This window comes from Cryptomeria japonica, chromosome 3 (assembly GCF_030272615.1).
Source record: "Cryptomeria japonica chromosome 3, Sugi_1.0, whole genome shotgun sequence".
Classification (NCBI taxonomy): Eukaryota; Viridiplantae; Streptophyta; class Pinopsida; order Cupressales; family Cupressaceae; genus Cryptomeria; species Cryptomeria japonica.
The window spans coordinates 284,110,051-284,126,331 of NC_081407.1; the positions used below are offsets into that span (position 1 = coordinate 284,110,051).

At 38.8% G+C, this 16,281-nt stretch overlaps 1 protein-coding gene across 1 annotated transcript in view; it reads right to left on the reverse strand.

Moving 5' to 3' along the window:
• Positions 1–2,160: 2,160 nt before the first annotated feature.
• The window catches only part of LOC131029613 (probable homogentisate phytyltransferase 1, chloroplastic), a 56,560-nt gene continuing 42,439 nt past the window's right edge, over positions 2,161–16,281 (reverse strand). Inside the window, exons 10-14 of the mRNA XM_057960169.2 lie at positions 3,315–3,386; positions 3,117–3,212; positions 2,920–3,024; positions 2,718–2,796; positions 2,161–2,538 (exon numbers count right to left, since the gene is read on the reverse strand). Coding sequence (XP_057816152.2) covers positions 2,755–2,796; positions 2,920–3,024; positions 3,117–3,212; positions 3,315–3,386 — 315 coding nt within the window. The 3' untranslated portion in view covers positions 2,161–2,538; positions 2,718–2,754. The remainder of the gene's footprint in view (positions 2,539–2,717; positions 2,797–2,919; positions 3,025–3,116; positions 3,213–3,314; positions 3,387–16,281) is intronic.

Below are 16,281 nucleotides of genomic sequence, written 5' to 3' on the forward strand. Positions count from 1 at the left end.
ATTTCACTAGCTTTAAACCTGTGAATTGCATTTGTTTGAAAGTTTCTAAAGCTTTTTCAACAAATCCTTTTTCTACATATCCTGCGATCATTACCAGCCATGAGATCACTTTTTTTTTTTTTCAGAAATACTGTCATGTTTTGTCTATGCTATGATGGATGTCCATCCCTAAAATTTGGATTTACACCTACCAATTGCATTTTCTTTTCTTAATCTTATGACAATTACAGTGTTTAGGCTCATTTTCTTTCCATTACACTTTCTTCGAGTTTTCAGCCATAGTGTCTATTTTTGGACATTATTCATTATAGCAGTAATATTGTGATAATTATTCATTGAGGCTGTAGTATTGTGCAAATCCTATCACAGTATTACTTTGGTCCATTGTTATTGTTGCCGAATTGAAGGAATGTGCAACCATTCTCTTCTATATCACTTTTTAACTATAATTGTTCTTGGGATAGTTGAAGGATTCCTTCTACCCATATGATTAAATAACATTAATTTCTATTTTTTTAGATTGAATGGTGACCTTTTTTCCAATATAGGATTCATGCCACAAATAGATGTACTCTTAGCTAAGTAAAATGCAAAGATGAATTGATTCTGAAACTAGATATTTCATCTACATGCTAGACTGATGTTCCACATTTAATTATATGATTTGTATCAAGCTTTTGTAGGTAAGCTTATTCTCCATCCAAATTTGGGTAAAGCCTTCCTAAATATAGATATGGAATCCACTAGCTTATCTTCAAGATTTAAAACTTCGTCTATGTGTGGGAAACATATCGAACATTTGTTGGAGGCAATGTTTGTTCATTGTCTTCTTTCAATGTGCGAAGACCAACTATTGGACACCTTTGTTAATAAATTATTCGATTTCAATACAAGGAATGCAAGGAGTACTAGGATTAGTCTTCCTGCAACTGTTCTTTTGCTTGATTCATTGGCTTTAATTAAAACTCTGTCCTACAGCTATTCTTTTGCTTGATTCATTAGCTTTAATTAAAGCTCCAAAGAGTTTCCAAGAACACGTTTTGGTTTTAGTTTCTAGAGCTATTGTTGTTGATTCCATACCCACTTATGATGAATTGCCAATAGAATCATCACTAAGCCAATATGTATAAATATTTTTGTTTGTTGTTAAGCTTTACAGAAACCATTCTTCCCTTATGGATGCTATTGATGATTATGATAGACTAGAGGTTCCTGCATTATAATCCTGTCTAATTAAGCATATGAATTTACAAATTGAGCTTGGTGTAAGTTCTGATTCTTTGTTAAATCTAATGTGAAATGAAGATGATTGCATTCGCCAATACAAGTTCTTTGGTTTCCATCTAAGTTTAAGTTCTATAAATGTGAAGGTAAAATTGCTTGCAACCTCTTTGTGTCCCAAGAACAAATCCAATGATTTTGTACTTGCAAGGTATAGAGATACACGTACAGAAATGATGGAGCAACTTTCTCCACCAATTCTAATTCTAGACTAAAAGTTCTGAATTTAGACAAATAAATCAATGGAGAAGATTTAAAACAATATTTTGGATTACATTTGCTTTGGTTACACAAATTTCAATGTTTCTTAGTAATTATATTGTATCTCAATTTGGGCTCCCTTGGCAAGATTTACAACTTTGAGTAAGATATAACCATTATTTTTTCTTTGAATGCGAAGTTCAGATCTCAAGTATAATTTAATGCACATTTTAATTCTGCATCAAAGACTCTTTTATAAAGTTCACATCTTTACATATGGTATAACACATATTTTGATCTACCCTGTTTCTGGATGCTTCTAAATGTAACTTTCAATTCAGTATTAAACACAAAATACCTACTTTTCGAGTAGAATGCAAACATGACACAACATAGGTATCTTTGGTATAGCACTTGGAATTAGAATGAAAACAACATTTTTTTGATGTCTTTTTTTTGTTGTTCATTGGAAGAGTAGTAATATATTCTATGCATGGGCATTAGGTATAGGGGATTTGCTACACTAATAAAGACAATTTATACATTTTGCCATTCTATAGCCTCCAAAATATCATTCAAAATATATAATACTATCAGCATAACCTTTGCACCTCCTTTTGGTGCAAGTGCTAGTAAACTATATTTTCCCAAAAGATCTTTAACTCCAAATCATAAATAGAAAGGAAATATAAAAGATGGAACCATGAAATTTAAATATTTATATCTATACAAGATAACAAATGGAGTACATTAATAAAATGCTAAAATGAGACCAAATGGTCTTGGCTACTAGTTTTGTTTCTAAATGAGCTCTGCCCTTTGTGACCAATTATCCAAAGATGGATTTCCAGGAATCGCAAGTTGAAACACTGCATTCGTTCACAACAAATTGGAAAGAATGCCTTCAACTAGCCACCAGAAACATATTCGTTGCCATCTTATTGTCTTTTATACTGTAGAACTTACAAAAAACTTGCCTGACGACCTTCTTAATAAGGTGAATTATTTTGGCATGCTACATGAGCACCCAATAACCTCTAAATCTCCATTGAATACCTGATTATGTGCAAGATCAAAGCTCTTAAATTCACTAACAAGATGTGTGGTGACCGAACTGCAGTCCTTAGCAATGACATAAAAAACATGCAGGAAATAACCAGCAAGCAAGTAATTAAAGCATTTCCCATAATTGATACATTTTATATTATTGAAAATGGCGAGAGTGAGACACTTACAATATAAAAGATAAAGCATTGTAGATTTTTGACTTCATCATCGCATAAACGGAATTAGCATATATTCTGCATAGAAAAGCTGTCCAAAAAATACAAATAAAGTATATTAATTTTAACTTAAATCATATTGGGAATCATACTGAGACTTATCCTTTTTTATTACTATATTTAGTGAGAAAAATGAGTGCTCGGCAAAGCATACCTTCCAAACAAACATATAAAAAGAGGTTATAGCTGCTTTGCTCTTCAGGTCTAGAGATACTGCTTGAATCCAAAGAACTGTAGCTAGTATAGAGTGACCCAAAACCTATGATGGAAAATTTCAAATTCAGCATAGGCTTTTTGAGAGCCAAGATAACAAAAGAACAAAACAACTTTTTTTTAAACCATAATACATACCATCACAAGTTTGCTCCACATAAATGAAGAAACACCACCCATAACGATAGCAACACCATATGCAGCCTGCAGTAAATATATACAAAGCCAAAAGACCTGTTCCAACACCCAAAGTCCAGGAACCGATCTAAGCAACATACAAGATTAATGTTCTAGATGTGCAAATTTAGCATTCTAAATAAATAAAAATTTACACACCCGCTCCTGACCCAAACGAACACTGAATGATTGAATGCCAAAGATTCTGTCTCCATCCACGTCTGGTATATCCTGTTCAAATAAAAGAGTCACGATTTAATAAACATGTAGAGCCAAAAAATTTAGATATTAGTACCAAAAATTCAAGACTGAATGTTGCGAACTCAAATTGAAAGTAAGACGTCAAAATTCGTACATTCCAAATGTTGAATATCTGTGGCCTAGAAATAATATTTCAGATTTGCCTAGCAACACAAATGCGTAGTCATAGTGACACTTAATTTCTCCTTTATTATTTTAGTGCAGTTGTTGCATTTTCATTTCATTATTTCACATTGATATCAGAAAGTGGTATTTTAGACACTCCAAATGAAATAAAATGGCATTACTAACTGTAGTGTCGCAATTGCACCTAGTGCATTTATTACACTTTTGCATTGACCCCAGTGCATTTATGACGAGAATTCATAATCGGAGTTTTACCATTCCGATATCATGAAACCTAAGGATGGAGTAGCACTAGCCACCCCTGACCTAGATTTGGGTTTAATTTGGTAGGAGGACAGCACGGCGCACAAATGTTCCAAGAATATCTCAAATTTAAACAAGCATATTCTGTATCAAACCTTTGCTGACATGTGTACCTTGGCTTGTGCGCATCCGAAATGGTCGTTCCCGTCCATGCTGAGCAACAAAACCCTTCATTCTTCCTCATTTTTGCAAGAAGGCTCACTCTTGGCTCTCTTCATGATGATGATGTTTAACGCTATATATTAGAGGTTTCCATGAAATTCCAACCATTCATCCAATACAAATCCATCTGCCATCCATTAATATTAATAATGAGTGTCAAAATTCCGAAGCAATTGTGCAAATCAAGCACTAAATGCCGACCTCTCCAAGACCTTTTCAAGCATCAATATTAAGTCGGCTGTGAAGAACAAGGAGTAAAGTGCTCGGCAAGGAGATAAAGAAAAAAAGAAAAGAAAATTTATTTTACCTAAAGCAAGTTGGCCTAAAATGAAGGTGAAGAGACACAACATTCACACGAATGCCTATAAGAGGGAGCTTATTTTTTTATCTCATTTCAAACATCATTCAATAACAATAAGTGAATTTTGCTCCAGACTTCCAGCAGACCAGGGTGAATTTTACCAAGGGCACGATTTTGCAACAACTTTTGATCATTTCATTGATCAAAATATACTTTAAAGAAGGGTGATTCTAATTAAGAGGGGTTTTGAACTCAACTTGGAAGGATTTTCAGTCCATTTTTGAGGATAATCTGGACAGAATTGTGTGAAGATTTACACACCATCAGATCTGTGGCTATAGCTATTCAGGCTCCAAAATGTTATCGTACGTCGTGTTATATGACATTCGCGTGTTATTGACCATCGATAACGCGATTAATGGCTGTGATTTTCACAAATGATTATTAAAAATAAATAACACCAACACAAATTATTTTGAATCTTTGATGAATTATTTTGAATATTTAAAGTGTTATTTATTTGAAACACCCAAACACAAATTACTTGGTTCAAATAAATAACACTTTAAAGATTCAAAATAATCGAACCATATTAAAAATGGGACCCTTAGAATATTCAACCCACAACTTGGCAGGATGATGTGGCATAAGTCTGATTCAACTGCTGACATGGACAGGTAAGCAGCACTAATAGGCACACAGCCAGCTGATGCAGACACCCAGGTAGGTCAAGCTGGTCAAGCTGGTCTAGCACACAAACAAGCAGCTCAAATAAACTTTGAAATTAATCTGACATCAATGACACAAATATCCAACATTCTTCTTACTCTACTCTTGTTTCTACTATTGTTAACCTTTACAAATGAGAAAACTGAGCTTTATATAAAGGTCTCATTACAATGAATGGTCCAGATTGATTCATAATCAAAGAAACGGGACTCGGCAAGGCCAACTCGGACTCGGACTCGGGACTCGGCATCAGACTCGGCTCCAGACTCGGCTGGACTCGGGATAGTGAAAAACTCAAGAAATTTAGAGATTTTTAAATATTTAAAACTTGTTTCAGACACCCTTTATTGAATACACCTTAAAGACACAATAACATCATCAAACTCGGCTCATTTGATTACATACACAAGTATACATCAATCACATTAGCATAAACGCAGATTGTAGCTGAAGAAAATAACAAACATAGATATATAAATATTGTCAAATGTATACAATATTACAAAACTCATGGAATAAAAAATCCATGTCATCATATGATCATCATCAAATGTTTCATACAAATACCAAAGGTAAATACAACTACAAGTCTATGGCTCAGAGGAGCCTGCACTCTCCGGCCCCAACCCCCTGCGAAGGCGTCTGAGGTAGGTCCTGGATGATTCGTCTGCCATAGCCGCTCCCCGTGACACCATGCCATGCTCACCAACATCAGGAACATCCGTGTCACTATCTGCCTCTGAATCTCCTGTCTGTGCTCGTGCTCTCCGCTCCTCCTCTGCCATGGCTACAGTCTCAACCTCTATATCTACCTAGTCGATCCAATCAATGTCAGACTTGGAGGTTAAATTTTCTCTACTTCTATCGACGCAGTTTCCCCCATATTTTTCGATGGGGGTTTGGGGGCAGCGCCCCTTGCGCGCTCCCTGTCGCGATACAGGGCGAGGTCGAGGGGCAGCGCCCCGCGAGGCCAAAAAAACTTATTACAAGTCTGAATTAGGGTTTCTTTGAGAGTCTTCCTTAGGGCCTGGTTTTGCTCTTTTTGCTAATTGGGTCTTGCTTGGTGAGTGAGTATCATTCTTGAAGGTCCAAGCTAGGTCAAGTTGGTGAGTGATAAAGTCTGGAATGTCATCCTGATCTTCAAATGCCCTGAAATTTGGCTAAGTCTGGAATGTCCTGATCCTGAAATTTGACTGAGTCTGGAAAACTGAAGAATCCTCCAAAAACTAGATTTTGCAATATAACTCCTGGAGGCCCGAAACCACTCTCAAACATCCTGACAGTATATATGGAATATAACTTAAAGTATAAGAAATTTCTTCTTTCTTATACTTAAATGTTATATTCCATAAAATAATCCTGACGGAGAGACCAAAATGTCAAATTTCGCCCTTCCAAAAAAACTTATTACTTTTTAAAAAAACTTTTTAAAATGTTTTTTTTTTTGTCATTTTATTAACCCAGCCAGTAGCCGAGTCTGGGGCTCAGGACTCGCCGAGTTTGGCGATTTTGAGCCAAAATCGCCAACTTGGCAAGTCTGGCGAGTTTACTCTCCAGACTCGGCCGAGTCCGAGTCCGAGCCCCTGGGACTCGTTTGGCCTGACTCGGACTCGGACTCGCCGAGTTTGGGCGATTTCGGGCGAGTCTCGTTTCTCTGTGAATCATAATCAATGGCCAAGATTACAAGATGAAAACCATAATTAGGGTTTGTTACAACAACTCCCTTTTGGCCAATGAAATCATTACATGAAATTTGACACGTCACACCGTGAATGTGAGCCAATAGAAAATGAGGTTAGGTATCTCGAAACTTTGTGCCTCCATGGGTGAGTTAGGTACATTGCATCTGAACATGTTGATGTGGAGCCTCTTGATTGGTGGAATGATGACTAGGATGCCACCTCAATTTGCACTTGTAGACTTGATACATCATCATGAAGGAGTGTTGATACCTTGGGTAATTTCTCTTGATACTCAACATCTCCAAGCTAGGTGTGATGATGATGGGAAGCATCAACTTAGTCAAGTCAACCCTTTACCCTTGCTTGCCTATCTTGCTTTGATCAACCATTCTTCCTCATGTCACCATGATTGCAATAAAACTTGGAATGCATTTTGCTCCTCATGTTGTAATGCTAGCTTTAAAAGTCATATTGTTATAAAACTTATCTTCATGTGGTGGTTATTGTTGTATCTTGATCTTGATGTTCTCTTGAAATGGGAATGCTTCTCTTGAATTTGATCTTCTTGAATTCTCCATGTGATTGGTCCTTTGTGCTTCCTTGAATGCTCATCTTTCCTAGCCCTCCATCTTCGTATCAAATCTGGAAGACAAAGAAAACACTTCGATTAAAAATGTGAACAACAACCCTAGGTTAAGGAAATGCGAGATGATTCACGGGATTCACTTCACGAAATCCTTCAACATTTGGAAATAACCAGTGTTCCATGGGGACGCGTCCCCCCCCTTTTTGGGCGCGTCCCCCCGTCAAGGACGTCTCGGGGACGGGGGGACGGGGACGCGATGTCCCCCGCCATCCCGCCACCGCCACCCAATCGCCGCCGGGACGTGGAGACGTCTCTGCGTCTCCCAGGGAGACATGGAGACGTGGAGACGTCTCTTGTCTCCCGCGTTCCCACGCCTAAACAAACCGAAAAAGCCATATTTTAAAAAGCATGTGCCTTTTGGGGGGATTAAGGGGTAACCCTAATTGGACGTGGGCCCCACCCAACCCCCCAAAACAACACAAAAGCATGTTTCTTTTAGATTTAACTCTCATTTTGGTAAACTGATTTTTTTTTCCAGCAAGCTAAAGAGGAGGAAAAACTTGAAGAAGACTGATTGAAGGGGTGAGAAAAGCTGATTGCAAGCGTGATAGGAGCTAGAAGAAGCAAGAAGAAGAGAAAGAAGAAGATTCTTCTACATTTTGGAGAGATTTTTCAAGCACAAGGTAGGGTTTTTCAACTTTTTCTTGTTTTTTTTTTTGTTTTATAAATTTATTTTCTGATTTTCATTGTTCTATGTCATTTTTGGATTTTTTTTCCCTATTCATCTCAAGACTCAAAATGAGATTTGATGTTGAATCTTGAGGGCAAAATGATTCATCATTTTGCCCTCAAGATTCAACATCAAATCTCATTTTGAGATGAATAGGAAAAAAATTTAAAAATATATTGTTAAACTAGGCTAATTTTTTTTTTTTATTATTTTGTGAAATGCAGTGTCAATTTCACAATGAGCTCCCAAGGCATGAGTGAAGTTCATCATTTTGCCCTCAAGATTCAACATCAAATCTCATTTTGAGATGAATAGGAAAAAAATTTAAAAATATATTGTTAAACTAGGCTGATTTTATTTTATTTTTATTTTGTGAAATGCAGTGTCAATTTCACAATGAGCTCCCAAGGCATGAGTGAAGATGACATGGAAATCCATTCTCATAGTGAGAATGATTCAGAATATGAACCTGAAAATGAGGGGGGTGACCATGGGGCTGATCCTGGAGCCCAATCTAGTTCTATGGCAAGTGCACCAGCTAGTACAGGTTGCCCTTCAGAGTTGTTGGCACTATATGCTAGGGGTCATTTTGATCCTAAGTCTCCTCTAAAACAGTTTTCTTTACGAATATCAATACAAGGCACTGCATCACATTCAAGTGGGGGAACAAAGGAAGTGGAAGTGCAATATTTGTGACACAGAATGGTTCAGTAGCATTAGTAGGGTGAATGCACACTTTCTGTTTTGGAGAGGAAAAGGCGTGAAACATTGTAAGTTTTTGGAGGAAGCCAAAAATATACCGTACAGAATTGAGTTTAACAGGCTTTGGGGGGTTCCAGATGACACAAATATTTCAATGCTTACTACTTTGTCTACTAGGGCAGCACTTCAAGGCAACTAGAATGTGCCACATACTTCTCATGCTTCGCAGACGGGAGGAATGATGTTTGGATCTCCATCCACTTCCACTTCTGCCGCCAGGCTGGGAAACGTAAGTTGCAGACACCACAGAGCAACCCCATTGCTGATATGTTTAATGTGCAGCTAAGAGATGAGATAAATGAATCCATTGGCAAGTTCTTCTTTGCCAATGGCATTCCATTTCATGTTACATGGTCTCCTTATTATAGAGAGATGATGGCTATGGTGGCCAAGGGAGGACCATCTTATGTGCCACCAAGGGAGACGAAAATGAGGACCTCGATCTTGGATAAAAGCTATTCCAAGATCAATATTTTGATGGAGAAAATAAAGGCATGTTGGGTGGCATCGGGGTGCAGCATAGTTATGGATGGGTGGACGGACATTAGCCATCGTCCACTCATCAACGTCATGGTCACATGTGCAGAGGACCCATACTTCCTTAGAGCAGTTGATTGTACAGGGCATCGTAAAGATGCTGATTTCCAGTTTCAGGTCCTCAGGGAGGCTATTGAGGAGGTTGGGCCACAAAATGTGGTCCAAGTAGTGACAGATGCAGCCCATGTGTGTAGAGTAGCAGGGAGACTCATTGAGGCAGCCTATAGACACATTTGGTGGACCCCATGTTGTGTGCATGCCATGAACAATGCACTCAAGGACATGGGGAAGATAGACTGGATTAGAGGAGTGGTCACCGATGCGAGAGATGTGCAAATGTTTATCTGCAACCACCACACTTCACATGCACTCTTCAGGACCTTCACGAAGAAGGAGTTTTTGAAACCAGTTGAGACTAGATATGCATCCTATTTCATTCTCTTGGAGAGAATGATTGAGTTGCAAGAGGCATTGCAACTCATGGTTATGACTAATGAGTGGAATAGATGGGCTAAGGCCAAGACAAAGCAAGGGAGAAGGGTGAAGGAGATAGTGAAGAGTGATGTGTTTTGGACTGATGCGAAATACATTGTCTCTATCATTTCTCCAGTATTCCAGGTGATCAGATATGGGGATGGGGATGCACCTAACCTTGGAGAGGTGTATGAGTGCATTGACTCTATGCTTGACCAGATGAGGGTTGCTGTGCGAGTGAAGGACCCCTCTTTAGCATTCTACAATGAGCAAATCCAGCCTATCATTCAGCGTAGATGGGACAAGTTGAACACTCCTTTGCATATGGTTGCCTTTGCCTTGAATCCTAAGTGGTACAAGGCTAGATCGGGTAGACTGACACCGATTCAGGATGATGAGGTGAAGGCGGGTTTCTTTAGGTGCATAGAGAAGATGTCTGATTCCAGAGATGCCGGCACAATGCGCACTGAGTGGGGAAGATTTGCCACTCTTAGAGGTTATTCAGATGCGGCAAAGATGGATATAGAAAACATGGCACAGGAGGACCCACTTTTATGGTGGAATTGTCATGGCCCGAAATCTTTGACCACCACTCTAGCCATCCGTCTGCTATCCCAGGTTTCCAGTTCTTCAGCTGCTGAGAGGAACTGGTCTACATATAGCTTCATCCACTCTCTTAAGAGGAACAGACTTACCTCTAAGAGAGCAGAGAAGCTTGTGGCTGTACACAGTGCTTTGCGTCTCATGGACCGCAAGACACTTGTGTACAAGGAGAGTCCAACGGCACGATGGGATGTAGAGCCAGAGGAGCCTTCACAAATTGATGAGGATGATCCTACCACTTCAGATGCAGGGCTAGTTGGTGTGAGCTTGAGGGACCTTGATCCTCAAGAGTCCAGCAGTTCCAGTGAGGAGGAGTTCGCAGATGATTAGAGGCCTCCATTAGCTACATTTTGAGTTTTCAGTTTTGTCATTCTGTATTTGACTCTAGTCTCTTTTGTAATGCTATTGCTACACGTATTTGTATTTGGCTACTCATTGTAATGATGAATCATGTAATCATCTTTATTATTATAGACTTCGCAATGGCATCAGATATTCGTATTTTACTATTTTCATTTTCCTTTTTCGATATTCATATGATAGAAATGAGAAATCTCCAATTTGAGAATTTCATTTGTCAAATTTTATTTACTTTTAGCAATTAGTTATGTATTACTAATCTATAAGCAATCTTGGCATTTCCTATAGTTTCATTTGAAATCTAATTCTTTTACTGTTATACTGTTATACATCTTTTCAAAACTAGTTTTTCAAGTACTATATGTATATGTATAAGTAGATGAGCACCACCACCCCGCCACCCCCCCGCCGCCGTCCCCACGTCCCCCCGTCCCCGACGCCCGTGGAACACTGGAAATAACAGTAAGGAGCTCTGGACATGATAATTCGAATCTGGAAATGCACTTCGCTGTGTAGAAACTCCTTCATTTCGTAATTGAATTGTTGTCTTGACATCAAAACTGAGCTTAGGGCCTCTTGAATCTGATCCTTATGTTTCTGTTTGTACTTCCCTTTTCAGATCTGATTTACCTTTAATTTCTAATGGAGGGTGTCGGCAATTTCTTCAGCTGTTCGATTCTTTTTTGGCAGGCCACCTGTGGCTTTTTTTTTGTGGTCTTTATTTGTTGGCAGGAGTAATGGGTCTTGTGTCAGTTCGTGGAGTTTTTTTTTAATTCTTTTTCTTCATCCGCATATGGAAGAGACTGCAGTTGATGCCGTTATTCCTGGAGGATAATTTCTTTAAAGATTTCTGTGCATTCTCTTCTAATAAAGGCGTTTATTCGTATCATACTTTCCAAGCTGGTTGGAAGTTTTTTTGGGGAAAAGACGTGCTTGCTGGGCCATATTATGAGACGCGTGAAGAAGCTGGAAGTGTTGTGCATTGAAAAATCCAAACTTGGTAGTCGTATTTCTGAAGATGGGCATTAAATTTCTGAAGCCGTTTTTTTAATGACTATCGTGGGAGCTAAATTTCTGAAGATGTGATGTGAGGAATTGTTTTTGAAGACAAACAGGTCATCGAATTCTATCTTTGCTGAATAAATCTTTGAGAGTCAGTTTCATGGCTGAAATAAATGTAGTTGAAACGGTCTGATGTCATATCGGGCTTTCATTAAAACTATGCAGTGTGTTGTTTCAAATTTAATTCATTTAAAAATGGAGAGGATGTTTTTACCATCGGTTTTGAAAAGAAGGGAATCTATTACTTTACTGCGGATTGGAGTCTCCTGGAGTGGAATTGCTAATTACGGAATACATGTCTTCTATGTTTAAATGCTGAACAGAATAGTGTTGAATTGTGATGGAGTTTTATATAAAAATAGGTTTGTTGTTCAAAAAGCTGCTGCTGGGGAAATCATCTGGAAGAAGATACGTATGTGAAGTCTGAGACAGTTTTTTTTGTTTTTTTAAACTGCATATTCTTCCTGAGTGTGCATACGACTCCTTTTTCATAAGTGAAAAGACTGCAAATATACAAAGGCAGAATTGTGGATATTAAGTGAAAAAAGTTGTAGGTTACAAATAAAAGGGATTTGTTTGAAAGGTCTCACTTAGTAATTTGGTACTGCTTACTGTGTGCTCAGATTTCATAGTAAAATCATACAGCAGAGAGTGGCAAGGATTCAGACAAAGGGCTGAAGCAAATTCCGTTTTCTTTGATATCTTTTTGTAAGAGAGTTGGTGCTCTCAAAAGTGTTTGTTTGGTAATCATTCTCAGTTGGTGCTGAGTAGAGGGTTGGTGCCCTCCTGATTTTCTTGTAATCTGGGTTGGTACCCATTTTAAGTAGGAGACGTGCATACATTGGGAGTGTGTATGTAGGAGAATTTCCACCTTTTATGGTGTGATCTTGTTGTTACTTTATCATATCCACTTATTGTGGGATGATAATTCCACCTTTGGTGGGTGATCCACCTCGTGTGGAATATTTTACCATTTCTCCTACCTACCCTTACATCTCATTGAGCCACATATCATTGTGTGCTCTCGTCTCTTAGCCTTGCCTTTATAAGCAGGCTTATCATACATTTTTTTGTATTGATGATCCAGTTGATCTCTTTTGCATCTTGATAGGAATACAATTTATTCTTGTCATATTTTATTTCTCTTGTCATTGTGCTATCTATTGGTCTCTTTGATCTTGGTTGCTTCAAGCATAATCTCACATGGTATTAGAGCGGTTGGAGCACCATTGCATAGCCTTTGGAGAGATTTTATTGTGTCTTTGAAGGAGGTCAAGAGGCAGATCTGAGGAGCAGCATCTTATAGAGGCGTCCTACACCAGATCTGACCTCTCCATTACGTCTAGGTGGCCATTTCCATAAATTTTGACTATAAATTTGCCTATATTGGGTGAAAATTGCATTTTGGGCTGTGGAGAGAATTTTTAGCCTATTTGGCTGTACAATACGATTTAAAAAATAAAAATAAAAATATTTTCTGCAAAAAAATTTAATTCCATATTTTAGTTTGCAGTTTTTTATTTTTTAAATTGTAAACGTTTTTTTTAATAAAAAATCAAAAATTATATTATTTGGGGGTGGATTTTACCCCACCCCCCGTACCGTACGTAGCCTGCGTGTTTGCACCTCCTGCCACCGCCGATGTGTACTTCCCGGCAGCTCCGTGCACTGTCCGCCAGTGACCACCACCTCCCTGGCACTGCCCCAACGGTTGTTGGCAGTCTTTCGTGCTGCCAGCATTCACCGCTCCGGCAACCTCCGACAACTTCAAATACCGGCCCTCGCCGTTGTTCGGCCAACTTCCTTTTCCGGCCCCCACTTGTTCTCCGACTCAGTTGGACTTCTCACGCCTTGGCCGCAGCTTCTCCCCGACCGACAGCTTCTTGGGGCCCACGTGGCATATGCACATTCCTCCGCATCACGTCCACATGGCAAATTTTTGATAGCTGCATTTGCAGTCACTCAACACGCGGCGGACATGTGGCACACTAGTATTCCTTCAACCTGCAAGCTCAGCGACATGTCATCCTGTCACATCAACGCCCAGTTGGTGCCACATCACCAGCCATGCGGGACTGCCACATCGGGTTCCGTACAGTCCAATCATCGTACGTTTGTCACGTCATCATCCAATCAACGCAATCAACACAACACATCAGCAAACCATACTACCATGCCATCGGTTGTACTTTTGCCACGTCAGCATGCCACGTTGTTAGTCCGTACGGTACGGACAAGCCAGACAAGGGGAACAACTGTTTTGTGACAATCATACGACTGTCAATTTTAAGCTAGTGAAATGATGATGTCAGCCTGCATCATCATTTTTTGAAAAATTTTACCCCTCACCATTGAGCTTTTCAGTTTTGCAGTTCAACTTTGGAAGGCCATAACTTGCTCATTTTGGCTCCTTTTTTAGTGCAAGTTTTTTTAAAATGGGATAATTTTTCATGTACTTTCATGTGGTGGTGTTATTTTCTGATTTGGATGGACAGATTTTTTAGAAATTTAAGGTTTTGGTGACTATACCTGTCCAATCTTCGTTTCTGCAACTTCAGTGGCTTTGTTTGGGCTCATACAAACTCCTTTTCAGGTGCCGTTTTTTTTTAAAGTGCATGATTTTTCGTTTTTTTTCATAATCTGCTATCAGTTTGTAGAGATTTTGAGTGGAGTATTTTCAGCATATGGTCTTTTTTGGCCAATTTGGCACTTGTATTGCATAGATCTATCTTTTTGGTCTTTTGCATTGTAGTTCTAAGCCTATTGGGGCAATTGTAAAACAAAATCATAAGTCCACTTTGCCATTGTTTTCAAGTGGCCTATTGTACACGCACTACATATAAAGTGCCAAAATCATCATTTTTTTTATTTTTTTATTTTTTATTTTTTTTTGGGGGGGGGGGTACTTTGATCATGTTCTTTCATTTTGCTGATATGGGTTCTCCTAAGTCTCTTCTCTTAACTCCACATAATTATGCTACTTGAAAAATTGATGCATGGAGTAAACTAATTGAAAAAGGGTTAACTCATTACATTGATGGAACTATTGTTGCTCCCGCTGATCCTAAGGCTGATCCCAATGGTCACTTGGATTGGCTCACTAAGAACATCATGGCAATTGGTACCTTAAGAAAGTATGTATCAAAGGATCTCATCTTTCATATTGAAAAATGTACTTTAATTAAGGATGCTTGGCAAAAGTTTCAAGACTTGTATGGTCAAGGTGATGAGATAAGGGGATATCAAATTGATAGTAATCTCACCATGTTAGATCCCAAGAATTTTGATACAATACAAGATTATGTCACTAAGCCAAAAGAGTTGAGGGCACAACTCAAGGATTGTGGCATTGATAAGAAGGATACTCAATTGATCTTCAATTTGATGGGCAAGCTTCCACAAGAATATGCAACATTTGTTTCTAGTTTCCAAACCCATAGGATGACAATGGGTTCAAACTACACAATGCCTACATTTGATGCTTTCACCGACATGTTGATGATGGAACAAACTAAGTTGATAAGCATGGGCATTCTTAAGACTTCTAAGTCTCAAGCATATGTGGCAACTCAAGGGATCAAAGGAAATCAAGGAAAGGACAACTCAAACAAGAAGAAAGGGCAATCAAAGCCTAAGGACAAAGCACCACCTTCTCCACAACAAGGAGATTCATCCTCTTCCAAGAGGGAGAGACCAACTTGTGCCTATTGTAAAAAGGTTGGTTATGAGGAGCGTCGTTGCCATTCTAAGAAGATTGATGAGCTCCTACATATCCTCAAAAAGAACAACATTGATTTGCCTAATGCCTACAAGAAGGAGGATTCATCACCTTCCACTTCCTCACAATCAAAGGGGAAAGGGCAAGCATTTATGGTAGCAACAAGTGGGAAGACTCGCTCTTTGGGGACAAGAAAAGGACAAGCTCTTTGTGCTACTACAAGTCATGATTCAGGGAGATGGCTTCTAGATTCAGGGGCTTCTCGTCATATGGCATCTTTGCAGTCTATGTTTTCTACATTTGAGCCTTGCACCATGTCGTAGATTTTGATGGGCAATCATACATACATGGATGTGATTGGGAAAGGATCTATTGCCATTGGGGATAACTCCAATGATGTGTTGTGTGTACCCCATTTGACAAACAATCTTTTTTCCATCTATCAAATCACACATGGGGCAACAAAGAAAACTGTGGAGTTCACACCTGAGTTAGTTATCATTAGAAACTTGGAGAGTAGAGCTATCATTGCGACTGGGGTTGTGGATCATGCATCTCAGTTATATTCCTTTTCAGATTTTGTTCCTATTGATGAGGATGATTTTACATATGATGAACACACTTCTTGTGATGATTCTGATTTTGAGAACTTTGGATACTTGAACTTGGGGATTCTCACATGTGACCCCGTTCTTGAGACTTGCCTTTCATCTCCTCATATTGATATCAC